The sequence below is a fragment of the Lichenostomus cassidix genome, chromosome 1 (genome assembly GCF_008360975.1).
Source record: "Lichenostomus cassidix isolate B80296 chromosome 1, HeHo_3.0, whole genome shotgun sequence".
NCBI classification, from domain to species: domain Eukaryota; kingdom Metazoa; phylum Chordata; class Aves; order Passeriformes; family Meliphagidae; genus Lichenostomus; species Lichenostomus cassidix.
The window spans coordinates 58,761,892-58,780,830 of NC_139479.1; the positions used below are offsets into that span (position 1 = coordinate 58,761,892).

General features: G+C 42.8%; 2 protein-coding genes across 7 annotated transcripts in view; one reads left to right on the forward strand and one right to left on the reverse strand.

Moving 5' to 3' along the window:
- Window positions 1-2,324: 2,324 nt before the first annotated feature.
- Window positions 2,325-18,647, reverse strand: MTRF1 (mitochondrial translation release factor 1). Of its 6 annotated transcripts, none has more exons than XM_085059112.1 (10): window positions 18,532-18,647; window positions 12,443-12,901; window positions 9,851-9,942; window positions 8,942-9,023; window positions 8,617-8,724; window positions 8,353-8,525; window positions 7,064-7,181; window positions 5,780-5,916; window positions 4,168-4,266; window positions 2,325-2,551 (listed from the first exon to the last, which is right to left on the reverse strand). In XM_085059112.1, exons 2-10 carry the CDS (start codon window positions 12,876-12,878, stop codon window positions 2,429-2,431), a joined length of 1,368 nt encoding a protein of 455 aa, XP_084915238.1. In that variant the 5' UTR covers window positions 12,879-12,901; window positions 18,532-18,647; the 3' UTR covers window positions 2,325-2,428. The 6 variants fall into 6 exon arrangements, with proteins under 6 accessions (XP_084915238.1, XP_084915190.1, XP_084915209.1 ...); XM_085059064.1 differs by having other exon boundaries at window positions 18,474-18,589; XM_085059083.1 differs by lacking the exon at window positions 18,532-18,647 and adding an exon at window positions 15,947-16,150.
- The window catches only part of NAA16 (N-alpha-acetyltransferase 16, NatA auxiliary subunit), a 63,680-nt gene continuing 62,754 nt past the window's right edge, over window positions 18,014-18,939 (forward strand). The window contains exon 1 of the mRNA XM_085059052.1: window positions 18,014-18,549. Within this exon, the coding sequence (XP_084915178.1) occupies window positions 18,496-18,549 (54 nt within the window). The 5' untranslated portion in view covers window positions 18,014-18,495. The remainder of the gene's footprint in view (window positions 18,550-18,939) is intronic.

Genomic DNA, 18,939 nt, shown 5'->3' on the forward strand with positions numbered 1-18,939 from the left:
ACTGTACGATTTCTTGCTACTGATTTCATTGCTGAAAGTCCTGATTGCTTGTAGGAGCCAAAAAGCCCAAGCTGAGGTATTCCATCCTGAAAACATCTCAGAAATAGCAGTATTATACCCCACATCCCATCCTCAAGGACAAGTGCCAGCCCACAGTCAAACCCCATCACAATCTTTTAGCTCTTACATCCCACAGAAAGACTGGGCTGGAAGAACTTAGAATAAAATATGGCTTCAAGTATTTTTAAAGTATGGGCAAAACATTTTCAAATAATGTGTTCTTAATGAGGAGAGGCAAATACACGTGACTTAGTAAAGCAGAGCACTGCAGGCAATGACCTCCTGTAGAAGTATTTCTGCTCTATCCCAAACTCTATTTTAGCCGTATTTTGCTGACACACATACATACACATGATTGCAGGAAAAGCTTAGGACAAAGACTCTTCAGGATCTCCAGGGCCAGGCTGGCAGAAGGAACTCAGCTGCTCAATTTCAATGCTTACATTTGGGACATGCTAAACTTAGTACAAAAGAGTAGCTGCTGTCTGCTTTCCCTTTTCTCATCACTGCACAAAACCAACCACAAAAAGGGCTACAGAAAATTCATCAATCATAAATATCCCTAAGGTCCTGCAGAAATATTACTCTCTTACTAGTCCTGGAAGTGGAATCTTACTATTTAAAATGTGTACTTCTTAAGAAGCTTCTAAGACTGTTTGAGAGATATAATTAATAAAATAAATTGGTTAATTTAATTGCATAATCAAAGTGAGCATGGTAATTGGATAACCATTTTAGCTGGATATTCTACTACAGCTGATCATAATAGTTACTGCCAGTCTGTCAGCACTGCAAGAAGTACAAGCTCAGTTGCAGATCTTCCTGGAGGGTTTTTTTTCCTGAATTGCATACTGAGAGAAGTCAAAGTTCAAATGAATCCTGAATTGAATGGTAATAAGTTTCCTGACTGGCTTACAGAGCTTCCAATTAAAAAAGAAACCCAACCCAACTGAAGCCCCAAAGCTTTTGTAATTTAAGCATTGGAAGCAAGTCAGAAATTGTCAGACAAAGCTTGCTGATAGGAACACACAAAAGAATTGAAAAATAATTCCGGAACTGAGGAACTAAGTATAGTTTTCCTGCTTTTTCCTGGTACAAATTCTATATTTCTTCATATAACTGAATAATGTTACAATTGTTGTTACATATACAGTAGTAAAAACTACACCCTTTACAAGAACTCAGTATTGAAATAATTATTTTTCTTAAATTACCTGACATTTCCTCACACTGCATCATTCATGATTAGCAAATAAGAATGCAAATATTAACCAACCACAAGGCATAATTTAAATCATAACAATGAACTGGCTGTTCACATGCAGAAGATAGTGCAGAGCAGCTTTACAGCAGAACCTGGGATAGGCAGGATGAAAAGGAAACGCCGTGATCTCGCAAGTGAACCCAGCTGAGCAGAGCACCCATTTTTGTGTCACTGAGCACAGAGCATTCCTGAGTCAGGCATACAATGACTGCCTGCCTGTGCTCAGTGCTCTGTGCTCAGTGCCCAGCACTACACATGTATGGGGTAAAACATGAGCATGAGTCCTGTCAAAGCTGAGTGTGCCCTGCAGACACAGGATCGCCCTCAGGACAGGCAAAGGCAGACATTCCCACGGACAGGAGCCAAATTCCAGAGCTACCTGGTTTGCTAAAATGCATCTGCAGTATGAACTCGTTTTCTCTGCCAGGAGGCAAGGAGCTGCCTGTTACCTCATAAACTTAATTTAAAACTGGAGCACATACTTCTACACACCACTGCAGCACGTGGGCCAGTCCCACCACAAGCTGACCCAAGAATTCCTGGAAGAAAGCTAATGGGCTTCTCTTTTAACACCCTGGCCTCTTCACTCCCTTTGCTTTTGTATATTTACTGTAAAAAAATAAAGCATCATAACACACACAAAGTTATTTCCAAGGAATTTCATTTAGGAAGCTCACACAATAAGTGTGTAAAAATAAGTAGTATTCAGGAGGCCAGGTTCTAGACCATGTTAGGGGAGCTCAGTCTCTTTCACGTGGAGAGGAAGAACTCCCACCACGACACAAAAAGTGCACTATGGGGTATTTATTCTGCTCCACCATCACAATTCTGCATCTCTTCACCTGCGTTATGGTCAAGAGAAGGATCAGCTTAACAAAGCCCATCTGCCAAGACAGGAGGAGTGTGCACACAGTACTCCAAGCTGGCTCTTTTCTGCCAGGGCTGCTGTAATAAATGCAACTTACTTGTATCAAAATATAAAAAGAGTAGTATCACACACTGAAAAACAGAGGAATAGATTTATTCAGTGTATCATCCAACAAACACATCTGTTTTATTCTGCTAACAAACACAACAATTCTGTTTTAACCTTACTCAAAGTCTTCAGCAGCCTCCTCCTTCTAAGGCCTGCAAATTTTCCAGATGCTGGGTGACAGCCTCTATCTCAGCAAACTCCAGCAGTCTGTTGATTAGCTTATCCAGTGCTTCTTTCCCACTTAGAATTTCCTATTAAAAAAAGCCGACAAAAGCATTACCAACCGACCTTCAGCATTATTCTGAAACACCAACTACTCAAACCCCTGAAATGCACTTTTCCTGCAGGTCTCCACTTGCTCACCCTTGCAGGTCCCTACTGTGTGAAAGCAGCAGTGGTGGACAGCAGCAGGACATCAGCTGCCTACCCGTGCAAGGTACATTGATTCTGGCAGCAACAAGAGCAGCTAGTGCCACACTTCCATGTAACCCATGCACTTACCTGAAAATCCCCTGCAAAAACAATCAAGGATTGAAGAACCTCACTCAAATACTGTTGTTTGTGACAAGAGAGGGGCTGTTTTGCAAGCAAAGCTCATCAAACCTTTGTTAGCAGTTTATGGTTCAGTTTCACTCAAGAAATATCCAAACACTAAGCAACTGGCTAACAAAAGCCACTTTAACGCAATCATGAAAGTATTTCCTCTGCCACATTATTCTGCACTCCATTAAATATGAACCATTCCATATCCAGTATGGAAAAATTTGAACCATATTCAGTATGCCCTGTGTTCTCTGGAGTCACCCAGAACACCTGTAGGTACAGTTTGAAAAGTGTTGCTCCTTATGCAACTGCACTTACAGCACACTGGACACCTAAGCCAAAATGTTGAGGGATCACCCTAAACTTTCTTTTTCATAAATTTAATACAAAAAAACCATTATTAGGAGGTTTTTTCCACCAAAAAAACCCCCAACAAATAAAATCATAGAATAGCCTGGGTTGGAAGGGACCTTACAGATCAAGTTTCAACCCCCTGCCATGGGCAAGGACACTTTTCACTAGACCAAGTTGCTCAGAGCCCCATCCAGCCTGGCCTTGAACACTGCCAGGGATGAGGCATCCACAGCTTCTCTGGGCAACCTGGTCCAGTGACTCACCACCCTCACAGTAAAGAATTTTTTCCCCATATTTAATCTAAATATAACCCATTTATTTTGAACACATTCTCCTTTGTCCTGTCACTACATGCTCTTGTAAAAATCTCTCTTCCTCTTTCTTGTAGGCTCCCTTTGGTTACTGGAAGGCTGCAATTAGGTCACCTCAAAGCCTTCTCTTTTCCAGGTTGAACAATCAGTAAGATTCAAGCCATATGTAGATATTTACTCAGAAACAAGATCTCAGATAATACTAAAATGAAAACATTGTTTCAGTTTCTTTTACTGTGGCCTGTGATGCAAACATAAAAGCTTTTCTCATTCTTCACTCCAGCATTACAAGAAGGAAAGAATGGCCTAACAAAAATAAAAAGTCCTTCATGTCAGGTTTCTCGTTTGGATGTACTATGCTGCAAGAATCTGAAATATCACTTGCCCAGTTTGGCCAAGGGACTCATGGATCTCATTGACGACTACATGCTTGGTCATTTTCCACTCATATAGTAGGAGAAAAATACACAGAGAAGTAGGCCAGTGAGCTATAGCCTATGGCAGTAATCTCTAAGACTACAACAAGGCAGGAAAGAAACTTTAGGCTTTCTAAAACTACCATGTCCTGTCAGAGCACAACTGGCTACTTACATATATATATATATATATATATATATGGCAAATATAAGTATCTAAATACTCTTATAAGCAACCCTTACCTTGATGTTGCGTGCATCATATGAGATCCTGTGGTCAGTGACTCTGTTCTGGGTGAAGTTGTAAGTACGAATTCTCTCTGACTGGGCTCTTGTTCCCAACTGCAGCAAAGCAGGAAAAACCAAAATCTGTTAAGTTGCGTTTTAAAACAATCAAATACTCCTCTAAAACATGATACTTAAAATAAACTGTAATGGATCAACCTGTTCCAACTACAAATCTAGTGGTCACTGCCTTGGCACATAGGGTTTTTTAAAATCTTGTGGCGCTACTGAACTGTATTGTTTGTGATTCTGTATCACAGACCAAGTTTTTATATCCTCCAGTACATTTCTGTTCCAGCTCTGTAGCTGGAAGAACCACATAACTCTCAAAGGTCACGTGAGGTAAGAGAGCCTTCACTTAAAAAAATACACGAGTGAGTTTTTTTGGAGGGGGGGTGGTTTGTAGCCCCCACAAAAATAATTAAAGTTAGTAAGGGAAGCAGCAGAGTCAACGCGAGGCTGTCGGAAATCAGCACCGAGACTCAGATTAAGAAATTAAGTTGCCCTCTAGTGGTGAAATGAGAGAGTGCAAACAGCAATTCTGACTTTTAAAGCAGAAACACGAATGCTGCACTGCTGTGGTTAAACACTTCACTAAACACTGTGGTCTTCACTAAGATGGAGAATTAAACGCTAAAAAATGCTCAGAGAAATAAACGTGGAATTTCTAAATGCGGAATTTCTTGAATAAATTCTGAAACATTAGGAAAGGTAATTTATTTTTGCCTGATTTTTCATACTCTTCATATAAATGTACATGTAAGTCCCTTATGCAGCTTTGAAGGCTCTCAAACTGAAATTAGTAGCAAAAAATAAACGGCTTACTGCTTACAACAGTGGGGTTAATAATCTGCAGGGACAATACACTTAAATGCAACCTGAAATAAGTCATTAAATAGCCAAGCTGGACAGTATGGAGTTCTGAATAGTTCTCTAATTCTGAAGTATTTTTATTTCAATAGATCACAGTTGAAGTTTGTACCACAAATGGGAAAATACTCGAAGAATGGGAAAAGAATGATAGGACATTTTGAGATGAAAATGCACTTTGCAGCATAATGTGAGCTAACTGTTACCAAAGCTGTTTCTTCCTCAAAAGGTTACCTAAACTGAATCAAATAAACTGCTACCTAATTGCATAGTGGCAGGATTATTTATTTACTTGTTTCTCTCAAAAGCTCTGTATGGTCTTAAAACACTCTCCTTTAGGAACTTCTGATCCTAGTTTTCATGGAATATTAACTTTTTACCAATGCTTAATTTGTGTAACTCTGGCCTTAACAGGGGCATTCAATACAGGATGTTGAGTTTTGCCTTTTGAATAATTTCAGCTAGTCTTTTGATTTTTCCTTTCCAGCCACAGTTGATGTCTCTTTTCATTGCCTGAGAAGTCTACAATTGAACTGGGGTAAGTAAAGGCAGATTTACCATTTTAAACTGCAGATCCTTCTCCCTTGTAAGCACCCCTGGTTAGACACAACCTTTCACTTGCTCTGTCCCCATCACCCAAAGAGATCAGAAACAAATCCACAACACAACATCCTCTCCAAATCTCACCACTTGTCCTCACCTGCAGTTTCCTGGCGCTCTGCTCTTGACTGAGCTGTTTTTCAATGATCTGCTGGTACAGCTTAGCTCTCAGTGTGCGCAGAGCTATTTCCTTGTTCAGCTGCTGTGAGCGCTCCTGCTGGCACTCAACTGACAGTCCTTTACAGAGGGATCCAAGAGCCCATTATAACAAAGAACAAACAAGCTAAATTAATTCTAACACATTAGGCAAATTAAACCTACTGGAGTGCTGGTTTGTAGGGCCTTTCAGCTGTAGGATAAAAAGTCATTTTAACGCACTGGCCGGAACCATTAGGGCATTTTTAAACTTGTCACAGCTGCACCAGGGGGCTTTGTTCTGTGCTACAGAAAAGTCAGGGATATTTTAAAATTTCATGAAGCACAGAAGTTTCTGACATTGCCTCTAGAAAACGGGATCACTCCAATTAGCTGTCATATGTTAAAAATGCAATTTGAACAGTCTACAGGAGCATGTTTAAAAGAGTGTAACACAAGTTTTTCAAATCTTAGTCCAGATAAGCTCTTGGAGACTGGAAAATTCATTATTCCAGTAGAAATGGATGTCTAATCAACACCAGTGAGTCTTGAACTTAATAATGAAAAATGAGATAAAGCAAAATAAAGGCCTTTAAAAGAAATTTAGTACTTCCCATTTGATTTCTGAAAGAAAAAGGCACATAGGGAACAGCTGTTTTCAGGTCACTACTGGAATTTCCTGTGCCTAAAGTGATTCTGCATCTGTATGGAGAGAAGCTCACTAAATTTCAATAAAAACAAAGCCAAAAAAAGATAGAGTTGCCCAGTCTACACACCACCTTCCCATCAATACAAATTTTCCTTTCTATCCACCATATGATAGCATTATCTAGTACTGAATGAAAATCTTCAAGCCTTCTTTTTAATCAGTCGTGTAACTACACAGACTGCAGCTGGGCAAAGCACGCCCTTGCTTGCCAGTGGCCATTATTGCTAAAGGTACAGAGCACACAGTGCAAATTATTTACATCTTCTACCTCATCCCTGTCACTCTCCATTTGTTCTTTCATCCTTCAAAGACAGTGTATTCATTAAACACTGCCTCTAAACACAAAACTGGCATAATCACTGTGCCCCTGGTACACAGCCCCTTTCTCACACTGCCTTGCTACAGGAGTGACAGAATCAGAAGGAGCCACTTCCTTTTTCTCATAAAAGGCCCAACCCTGCAAGAGACAACCTGCAGCATCACAAGCTGTCTTTTCAGGACACAGATTTAGTGTGATTAAAAAAGTACAGCCAGACTTACCTGTGGGAAGGTGCACAATTCTTACAGCACTATCAGTTTTGTTAACATGTTGCCCTCCTGCTCCTCTGGCTCTGAATGTATCTATACGCAAATCTTTGGGATCCACTTTAACATCAACCTAAAATCAAAGAAAATTACTACTTCCTGCTCATTCTGAAAATATTTGGATGTCAGTGATACTCAGCATTAACAAGAAATCACTTCTCAAAAATTTGCTCCTGTACAACTGTACCTAAGTAGCAGTTATAATCGTTATAATTTTAAAAATGCAGTGTAAAATATCTCTTAAAAGCATTAAACATTTCACATGTTTTTTCAAACTCTTACTCCAGGTCCTTCACAAAACAAAGTATGTGTGTGTGTGTGAATGTGAAACAAAACTAAATCACACTGTTTTGTAAAACCACTAGCCCTAGCAGAGAGACTAAGAAGTAAGCAAATATTTAAAAACCGCTTCTTAACAGCAGTGCAAGGATCTTGTTCATGAGTCAAGCCTGAATGATTCTTGCAACAGTACTTAAAATCATCTAACTGAGGAAAAAATAGGTGTATCCAGATCCATCCAAGTAAGGATTGCCACACTGGAAATAGGAGTCCATGATGACCTAGACCATAGTCTGATCTCAGTGGATGGGAAAGGAACATTAAGATCTGATCAATGTTGCAAGGAAAGTATTACAAAGAAGTAGGAGAAGGTGCAGGGAAAGCCCACAGGATCTGTTTTTGTTTATTTTGTGTGTAAATTGCTGGTCTAAGTGAGACCTGTTGGTACCAATGAGACGTCAGACAGACTAGCCAACACACTCATTCACATTCAAAGGAGACCGTCCTTGATTTAACAGAGAAGGACACAAATAATTTAAATGAAACAAACAAAAAAAAAGGATGTGCAGAATCACATTACTATGCAACACTGAGTATTTTCTTGGATATATTCCGTGTCTTAATGCATGATGTAATTTAAAATTGGCTTACTCATAGCAGTGAGCCTTGTCAGTGTTAGGGCTGGAACACTTAATGAAATGATCACACATTTACATGCCCTTTCAGGCAACAGCAAATCTCTGCAAAGTTGCTTCTGATGATCCATTTATACATATAAGGAACAGAGCCAAGGACTATCACCTTCCAGAGTCACAGCACTAGTGGTTCATTTGCTGGGACTTGCACAAAGCACTTGGTTACCAATGAAATCCCCAAAACAGTAACGTGGTTTCAAATAACACCTATTTGCCGAAATGAGTGAGCAGTGGTACAGCACCCCCTCACCACCACAATTAACAGTTTACCTCCTCTGGCTGAGGGAGGACAATGACTGACATTGTTCCAGTGTGAATACGCTGCATTCTTGATGACATGCCCGTCTCAGGGATTCGCTGGACTCGGTGAGTCCCTCCTTCATATTTCAGATGCCTGTAGACATTCTCTCCTGAAATATGAGCAGCAGCATGATGCAACCCTCCTGGAGAGACAAACAGTGTGTGACAAATACAGCAGAGAAACACAGCTTTTAATTTCATTGTCTTGGTGGAATCTCTGAAGAGCTGCTGTACCTATCTCAGCCGGCGTGTAGTTCACAATGTCAAAGGTCCAACGTTTGTAGTCGGCATAGTTCTGGTACATCTCAAACATTTCTTTAGTGAACTGTTGGCAGATGTCCCCTAAAAATAAAAAGGCATTACCACATAAACAGCAGTCACCAGTTTTTAGATTTAGCTGCAACTCTAACCCCAGTCATTAGGCAGATTAATGGTCATCTTTAGAAAGTATTACTTTATGCCAATAAAGTACAAAAAAAGCATTAAGAATAACCCATAAGAGGTTTAATAGATCTGGATGGAGGTTTGAAGTAATCTTCACTGCAGGGGCTTTGCTGACCTCCAGTTGTTCTGCCAGCTGTCACTTCTAATATGACAGGACTTCCGTCATATTTTTCCTTTGGCACTAGAAGCTGGAAAAGCTGAAAAAAAAAAAAAGAATGCCATTATCTCCTTCATGACCCTGAATCTTCTCTTAATCAAATTTACAGCCAGCCTTCCCAATTGCCACAGCCTGAGCAGACTCAGCCAGGCTTTCCTTTGGCAAACTAGTTAAGTAGGACTAAAAACTGTCCAATGACCACTGCAACTCAGTGCAGTCAGTGTGGAAATGGGACATGCTGGTACATCCACACGAAAGCTAGCTGAAAATCCAGTCCTGCGAAGTCAGGTGCCAGGTCACCCACCCCAGCCCCAACTACATATGAAGACAAAGTTAATAGCTAACCCAGCCAATCTTTACATTAATCTTATATTTCAGAAAGTCCCATTTCATATAATTTCAGTCTGAATATAGAAATGAGCCCAAACACAGAGGTATCCACTGAATCATTTTAACTTCTTTGCTGATATTTTACCCACTCAGGGAGTGCTGTCAGCTGAAGAGAAAGTGAAAGACTGCAAGTTCCAATCAGAAATCTTTCAGGAGTGGACGTTCCACTGCTACAGTTCCTAGGATTACTAGGATGTCAGCTCTCACCAGCACAGACTCACCACTTTTTTAATCCCCTTCAGCATTTGCAGACAGACAAGCAAGCAAGAGAAATGACTCAATTAATCAGCTTCTAAGACATAACTGTCACTAAGAAGCTTACTAATAATTAATGTTGCCACTTCTTTTCAGGGAGAATACAGAAGCTGGACTTCTGTTTCATTACACTCAAGTGTCAGAATCTATTGGTAAGATCATAAAGGAACGTTTTTCTGACACCGTTATTTACAAAGCTGTAAAATTTTACCTCAGGCTCACCTTTCTGCACAACGTGTTCATTTGTTTATCCAGGGTTTCCTTCTCTTCTAAGGCAAGTTCTAGAAGTTGTTTCTCATCTCTGCTGTCTAGCTCTAAATTCCAACAATAGGAATAGATGTTAGCCAATCTCACCTAGAGCAAATTATAACTCAGCTATCCAAAGACATGCACTGCAGCATAGAAAAGCTTGCAGCCTTTTGCCAGCATAAAATAATCAAGTAAGGGCAGCCCAAGCCAGGATGCACATTGTTAACTCAATGATCTTACTTTCCAGGTGTGCTGGAAGGAGTAGCAGGTATCTTACTTGTGATTAGACTTCGACTTTCCACATTTTGGAGCTTACTAACAAACTACGAAACAATCTCAGGTAAAGGTCACAGAAGCTCCAAGTCTTTTCTGCTATGGAGGCTCCAACTTACAGTAACTAAAAATGCTGATCAGTGAGCAATAGATAATACACTAAGCAGAAACTTGGAAGACAATTGGAGCCAAGTGGAAAACCCCTATTTAGGGGGCTAAAACAGGAAGCCCCCTCTGCTTCTCATCTTTCTTCCCACTTTTCTACCAGCTTTTTTACCACTTTTTCACTTATCAGAAAATGAAACAAGTTCACTCACTGAAATTAAAAAAGAAAGTCTGGTTGAATAAATGTATGTTTTTACCATGCCAAGATGAACTAGATTTAAATTACAACTGGACAATTACCAACACAAATGAGGAAATGGTTGAAGCCAGCTTTGAGTAGCTGGGAGTGATGGAACAAAGCAATAAAGAGAAGGTGAAAACCTTTTGCCTTGTGGCCAGCATGGAAACCACAGGCTTGTCTCAGCTGCAGCATAAAACTGGACTATCAGTCACTTCTAGCTGGTCCAAAAAGTATGTTTATTGATCAGTCAGATAAACAGTATGAAATTCACTCTGTCAAAAGAGGTGAGAGATGGTCTGGAGGTGACCAATGAGCTTAAGGTTCAAAGGATTGGTATCCCATTCCTACCTCCCTGCAAAACAGAATTCACTTAACCTACTGCGTGACTCACATCACCAGAGGGAAACTGGGAAGTATTTTTCTGCTTCACTGAGTGTTGCAAATATAAAATCCTACATCAATTTTCAGGAATTCAGGTACTAGAGAGAAGAGGGTCAGTTAGGGAGCTAAGAGGAAAACAATGAGCAGCCAAATGTAGGGGACATCTGTGTTTTAACTTGGCCACAGGATAAACGGTATGGACAGAATAATTTGGTTCCATTTAATTAACTTATTGGCTGTAATTTTCTACCATTCTTTTCCCTTCTTTCAACTAGAACTCACTCCATCCATATCACAACTTACGGAATTGGAAAAATTCTTCATTATATTCATTTGATCCAAAGATAGCCTAAGTTGAAATATGAATTTTCCAGAGTTTACTTAATACTTTTTAATTCTTTCAAGAACATTTCCTTTTCAGCATTAAATTTTTGTACCTTGTCCCCTTCACTCTTTCTCCTCTTTTCTCCAGTGAAGAAAATTAAAGAGGGTTGAGCATTAAAATATTTTAAACAACTAATTTTTTTTTCCCAAAAGCACAAACATCTATTTATTTTTAAAACTAAAGAATACAAATGTTTTCTACTTGTCCAAATAAGCTACAGTTACATCTCTATTTCTGTATGGCTCTTGCTATTTTGTCAACACCCCTTGGCCCTCTCTCTGAAAAGCACCATGAACTTTTGTCCTCCTCCATTTACACTGCTGGGTACTGATTTCTCCTGTCCTTTGATTTTTCCCTTCCTTCCCTGCTTTAATGTAAGCCCCATTCCCCCCAGGTCAAGGATTCTCTCGCTTGGCTTAATACTTACCACTGTATCAGAATGGATGCCTACTGTGTGCACCTCCTCACAGCAATGTTGCAGGTTTTTTCCCAAATGTTGCACCATTACTTATTTTGTAAATTCTTTTATTCTCCTTGTACTTTTTAGTCTCAAATGGTACAAAAAACAGCAACAATTTTTACTTCTTTTTTACCCCAACTTCTACTGTAGCAGACTATTGAAAAGCAAGTTTCCCAGACAACCATCACTTTTAATTCCTTAAAGGACTGCCCAAATATTTTCAAAGAAATATTAGCTTTTGCCATTTAAATTTGAAACTGACAACTCAGGGTCTAATGAAAGTTCATGTCATTTGCTCAATAAATATCACTGAACTGGCCAGATGGAATCCCATTTTAAATAACACGGCTGAGGTCTGCATCTATCAAAGGTTTTAGGCTCACTAATTTTTTTTCTTCAGTTCAAACTGCTCCCAGTTCTACCAAAAACTAACATCAAAACAAACACTCCCCAACTATTTCTGTTAGATGGGTATCCCTGAGGTTCCAGAAGATCCCTTCTCTCCCAAAATGACCATATTAAGACCTCAAACTAAAGTGAGGTGAGATGAAAAATGGAAGGATGTGGCTGGATGCAGAAAGTCCTTGCAGCATGCAAGCTCCCAGGAGCAGGGAGGACCAGGGAGTGTTCCAGTGCTCACTGATCAAAGGCTGGGCAATGAGATTTATCACAAGCACAGCTGCTGTTCTGAAGCAAGCAAATAGATGTGTTTTCCTGTACCTGTGCACATCGCTTCTAACTCCTGAAGTTCTCTTTCAGCCTCTTTGATTTCTTGAAATGCAACTGCAATGGGGGACAGATCAGCGCATCTTCTCCTCAGGGTTCTTTGCTCAAAGTCATTTAATGAGTCTGCACTTAACAGATGACTAACCTGCTGGTATTCCTTGCTTAGAGTCTCCAGATACTTCTGCACAGCCTCATGCCTCCACAAAGCTTGAGAACCCTGATGGTTTTTCCTGTGCCAATTGTTAAAAGACAGAGTGAATCTAGCTGTGTCCAATAAAGGCTTTGGCCTCCAAGATCCATGGTTGTGCAGTCCCACCACACAGCTTATCTTCTTTGCAACAGGAGGAAGAAGACAGCTGTCAAGTTGGCTGTGACAGTAGCAATTGGCAAGCAGGCTCTTGAAAAGACAGACCTTTTGGAAAGATTTCATTTTGTTTCTTATTTTTCCACCACCTGAAATTAAAAGTAGACAGTACATGGGCCAGTGTTATTATGTAGAAAAAGAAATCATTCTATTAAAAAAACCCACAACAACAAACAAACACAAGGACTGTACCAAGCCAATATCCTGGTTTGATTACAGAGACACAAAAGCAACTGTAATGGACAAAACTATTCCTGTTTTAGTCCCAGAAGTTCTTATCACCACTGTACTGACTGAGGGTTGGAAAAGTATTTTTTCTCACCTCCTCAAACAATTTATTTATACTATGGAAAAGCTCCTAGAGATGACGCCTTACAGACAACAGCTTCATTTTGCCATGTGTGTCGTAGGAAAAATCCAACCATTTAATGCCTTACTGGTGAAAGAAAAATGTTGCTGAGAAGACAAATCATACTAGAGGTAAAGAATTCTATACAGAGAATGTATGAAGTGTCCAGAATTATGTACCAAATTAGTGTATGCACTACCATAAAAGGAGGACATTAGTAAATGACCACACAACAGATCAGTCAATAGGACTGCAATACACTTGCATAGAATCACTCATGCATATGTGTAGAAGACATGGGAACAGTGCTTTATGTTCCCTGTATACTCCTTACCATGATATATTTACAATTAAGCAACATAATATTTTCCATCCAAAAAGTGAGTAAGAAGCAGATAATCTGAAATACAGCTCCTGTATTTTTCTGAGACACTTGGCCTACAGTTTTATAGGGCCAACTGTTGTTTGGCTAAGTGCTAACCATCATCAACTCAGTTAAAAATATTAATGTTACATTTTATTTTAATTAATTCATTAAACATATTAATTGTAACAATCTAACTGATTTTTACTGCTGAAGTTAAGAAGCAACATACTCAAACAATAATTGCTTTGCCTGGACTCTCGGAAATAAAATTCTTGGGTTTTAACGCCTAAAAAAAGTGAATAATGACATGACAGAGACCTTCAAGGAAGTCAAAAGTTTCAAAGTAATTTCGCTTTTAAATAAAAAAGGTATCTCCTTCTCAGAGAGGTGTTGCCACACGACATTTGTGCAAAAATAAGCACATACAAAACTTTTACAGAGCTATGAGCATTAGATGACCTATTAAACGATCTCCAAACCAGATTCTAATAACTTTTTAATGTGATAAAATTACCTCGTGCACATCACAAATCACAACCAGTAGGCGAAAGTGACAACCGTAATTGTCCTACTAAAATAATAATTACAAAAAATAATTTCAAGACACGGAAGTTCTCAACCTCGCGAACACCTTCAGAGGTTATAAAAACCAAAGATGCTACCGGCTCCGTGCAGCAGCACTCAGGCACATACGGATCTGCAGGCACACGGCAGGAGGCTGTACTTCAGTGCACACGGGCTGGATGGGGAACACCTCCCACCCACCGCGGCTCCCCCGAGCAAAGCCCCCGACAGCCGCGCGGGAAGCGCGGGAAGGGAAAGGTCGGGGAAGGCGGGAGCGGGCTGGAGGAGGCAGGAAGAGGCAGGAGCGGGCTGGAGGAGGCAGGAAGAGGCAGGAGCGGGCTGGAGGAGGCAGGAAGAGGCAGGAGCGGGCTGGAGGAGGCAGGAAGAGGCAGGATGAGCGGCGGGGCAGGGGGCGGCAGCGCGGGCTCTGCTCTCCCCGGTACCCGCGGAGCAGCTCCGGCACTCACCGTCCGCAGCCCCGGGCGCCGCACGGATCCCGCCGCGAGTGGCGGGGCCATGGCAGACGGGAAGTGCGGCGGGAGAACTCCCGGTCCCAGCATGCCTGCGGATAAACGCGGTTCCCGTCTCGCCGCCGCTGCCCGCGCCGCGCGTCAGCGGCATCGCCCGAGCCACGCCGGCGGCAAAGGCAGCCTCTGCCTTCCAAATCTGGTTAGTAAAGGATTAATTTCAGAGGAGTCTGAATAAAATAACATTAAGGTCCACTTTGGGTCAAAGCTCACTATTCAATTCTATTTAAAATGAATTATTACTATGCTACTAAAGGCAAACAAAATATTAATAAACATTACCATTCTGATTATCACTATGCTAGTAAGCTGCTGCTTCCTTAAAAAGTATGTTTCACAACAAACAAGGTAAAACTTTGGCTTCCCCGGGCCTGAGCACACAGTGATGTGCCATGAGAGATGCCATCTGCCAGGCACCACTCCCACTGTACCTCACTCTTCTTCCACTATGACTTTTGGGGCTCAGTGAAATGAAGAATTAAAATTATATTTGCATTGGTATTCTAAATATGAAATTTGATACTTAAAAGTCTTGGGAAGGTAATCTCTGGGAGGACAACCAAGAACCTAATAAGGACATGAAACTGCAAGTAGACCGTGTGCTCTGAAATTGGTTTTAAAAGAGGGCAGGCCAAGGAAAATCAAATCAGCTTCTATTCCAGCCACAAATGGTTCTTGCATTAAATCCTCTGATTAAACGTGATCATAGTTCAGTTTTTATTATGCCTTGTGGATGAATGTTTTAACTTAAGTGTGAAAACAGAATTGCAACAAAGTCCTGCTCCCTCCCTACCAGCCTGCAGGGGCCACACAGCCAAGACCAGGGCTGGACGCTGTACAGTCAGCAGGGTTGCCAGGGACCATCCACCACAGGACCTAGTCCATGCATCTCATATTCAAAACATGTAAAATACACTCTTTCCCAAAGTTTACTGCGTGCTTTTAGACTGTAATACAGGAACTGAGTATGAGGGATGTAAAATCCCATTTCTGTCTGTGCTTCCACCCCTCTTACAGTTTGTTTCGATGCCTTAAAACCTGCATGGCTGAAGCAGCAGCTGCTGATGGAGCTGCTGAGGACCAGGGGTTATGGGGCACAGGCTATTTGGGGCAGGGTGCCACCACCTTCCTCAGCTACCACAGCAGCCCACAGTGACACTGGGTGCAGAAGGGAAGAGGGACAGCAGAAAGACAGCTGGGCTCTCAGGCTTCGGGATAGACATGGTGGTCCTGTACTTTAAAACCTGGCACTCCTAACCTGCCAGTTAGCTTTAGTAACTGGAGGCAAAGGAATTGCTCATCAGACAGAGCAGGCTCCAGGCCTTACAACGTGCTTGGCTTGAAGGCAGCTCCATGCCCACGCAGAGGCTCTTTTTCACCCAGGGGGCCCTAACTGGGTTTAGTGGTGTGCAAGCATCTCACCACAACTTCCACAGGTCAGGGAATAAAGTGACACACACTGCAAAAGCAGCAAGCTTGTTACAATGTATGTAACACTTTCATATTGCTCCCCTCTTTCAGCCCAAACAGTTCAGACTTCCGAATTCTTCCTGTTTGAAGAAAAAATTGTGACAGAATCATACGCATCTTGAATACAGTCCTGTTTATTAACAAAGCCTGTAGAGAGAGCTTTGTTTTGCCCAGCACAGTGGGATAAAATGACAAGAAGTTTTCTTGACTGCTCTCCCAAACCTCACTTTCAGTTGGAGCTCTGCCTTCCCACAAAGCTCATTTCTTTGTTTATTCTCTCTCAGCTAGCCTACAAATGTTTCTTTTATTGCCTCCCTGCTTTCCTTTTCTTGCTGCTTTTAACACAGACTTTTAATATGGACACATCTAGATGCAAATTGAACCCCTGCCTCTTATTTGCAATTTGCCTGTTTTCAGACAGCATTCATTCCCGTGTTTGGAGTTGCAGGGGAAACAGAGACCTTTAGCTGTCAGGAACAGCCTTATTGCTTCAGACCAAAGGTCCATCTAGCACAATATTTGCCTGACCCATCTCCATGATGCATCTGTTTATCATTCAACCCAACCAGAGGCATAACACGTCTTTTGCTAAGACAGAAACTAGGGTTCATGGAGTCAAAGCTTCAGCTAGTTGTAGAAAGTGCTGAAGACATGCCGTGGTACACATAGGCTCTGAAAGTAATGCTGCAGGCCAAAGCCAAGGCTGCCATCCCTGTCAATAATAGTCCTGCTTTGTAAAAATCAGATACCCAATACAGCACTACTGCAGCATACAGTAGGAAGAACAGTGAATTGGGTCCTGTGTTTGGAAAACACACATACTGTCATCAGTGACCCAGCTGACTGACATCATTAGAAGCATGCCAGAACAAAAAAGTGAGAAATATAAACACGAGACATATTCCTTATTACAGACCATACATCTAGAGAGATTAACAAAACACTACAGAAACCAATAACCATTCACAAAAAAGCATCTGCAAGCTGGTGGCTCAGCTAAAAAGAGCTATAGGAAAACTTTATGTTCTCCTCACCTTTGCTATTTTCATCTCAGGAAGCTTCCTAAACATGCCCTTTTTTTTTTTTTTCTTCTTTTTTCTAATTGGTAGTCCTCAAGTTAGGCAGACATCCTGGTTACTCTCTTCCAAGAAATTTTCTGCTCTGTTGTTCTCTCTGTTAGCCAGAAAGGAAAGCAGCTATCATGTCATCAACTTCAGCAAGGCTTGTGTCAAGTCAAGGACATGCTGCTTGGGATCTTCAGTCTCACAGCCATCTACTTATAATAATAAATAAAATAAAATATACAATAGAATCTACAAATAAAATATATTAAGTACCGAGATTTTCTAATTGGTTCTGCTGAGTTACTGTTTCTCGCAAATCTGCTTTATTGCAGGGTATCTATCATGTTCATAATCTGTGACTCCAGGTGGGTAACCATAATATTACAGAACTAAGGTACTTTGAAATAAATACCAAAATATAATTTATTTAAACGTTAATTTCGTAAACAGAGATTTCAATTGAAATCTCCTAGTTTATTTTCCCTGTAAGATGGTCTTTTTAATTGGTTGTAACCTTGACAGTTTAACCAGTTTTCCTCTTAAGTAATGCCCCGGGCCATGTAGTTTTAGTGTTCCGGGTTGTTGGTGGTTTTGGTTCTGTTTTGTTTTGAAGAACGATTTTTGGGAATGACAAGAAAAAAAAAAAAAAAGACCTTAGCCCTCCTTCGGTGAAGGAGCCAAGCGATGAATAAACGCCGTTGTTCTATGGGCGCACGACGGCGTCGGCAAGTTTTACATAACCAACTGCTGAAAATGCCTTAATGCGACGGGGGCCGTCCCCGCTCGCTCGCAGCCTGGCTGCCAAGTTTGCTGTTGTTTCCTTAAATACCAGCCAGGGCAGAAAGCCCGCAGAGCCTCCCGAGCCCCGCCGCCGGCAGAGGCTGCGCTCCGTGCCAACGCCGCCTCCCCGCTAGGCTTGCGGGCAGCCCGGCTCTCCTCGGCGGCCGTGTGAGCGCCGAGAGCGGAGCGCTCCAGCCGGCGCTGCGGGAACCGCGCCGGGAACCACCGAGGGAAGCCTCGCTGCGTGCCCGGGCCGGGCGGGCGGAGGGGTGGCCGTGAGGGGAGCGGCGCTGCGCCTGCGCCGAGGAGACCCCGGCGGCCATTTTGCAGCGTCAGGCGGGCGGCGAGGCCGCCCCGGCAGCTGCGCAGAGGGGCCCGGGGGAGCCGGCGGGGAGGGCGGGCGGCGCAGGGCTATGAGTTAAAGAGCCGCCGCCGCCGCCCCGCCGAGTTCGGGCTTTTTCTCCCCGGCGTTCCCCCTCCTCCGCTCCCTCGTCCCGACTGCCGCCCCTCCCGGGCCGCCCCCACCCCCGCCAGCCGTGCCTGTCCCGGGGCCGCCCGCGCCATGCCGTCCGTGCCGCTGCCGCCCAAGGAGAGCAACCTCTTCAAGCGGATCCTGGTGAGCCACCGGCCCCGCTCCTCTCTCCTCCTCCCGCCGCCGATTCTCCCTCCTCTTCCCTCTCGCACGCCGGCCTCGCTCGGTGCCCTCCGGGTCACTTCGCCCGCCGCCGGAGTTGGCCCCGGCTGAGCGCACACGGATGCGGCGGCCGCGCTCGCCCGGGGGGAGCCGGGCTGCCGTCGCCTCCTCGCCCCGGTTCGTCCTCGCTTCCTTCCTTCCTTTGTCTGGGGCCCGCCGAGCAGGCCGGGCGAGCCGCCCCTGCTCGTGTCTGCGGCCGGGAAGGGCTGGTGTGGCCCCCGGCCGGGCGAGGGCGGGAAGGAGGGACGGAGCCGGGCAGCTCCCCGGGTGGCCGAGCTCCTTGCTCCCGCCCGCCGCGGGCACTGCGGGGCG

Coding starts and splice junctions, on each gene's coding strand:
- MTRF1 (XM_085059072.1), bottom strand. CDS start 14,713: ATGCCGCTGACGCGCGGCGCGGGCAGCGGCGGCGAGACGGGAACCGCG. Junction 5,917..7,063: donor AATTGTGCACCTTCCCACAG/GTAAGTCTGGCT, acceptor CCCTCTGTAAAG/GACTGTCAGTTGAGTGCCAG. Junction 4,267..5,779: donor AGAGCGCCAGGAAACTGCAG/GTGAGGACAAGT, acceptor GCTTTGCTGCAG/TTGGGAACAAGAGCCCAGTC.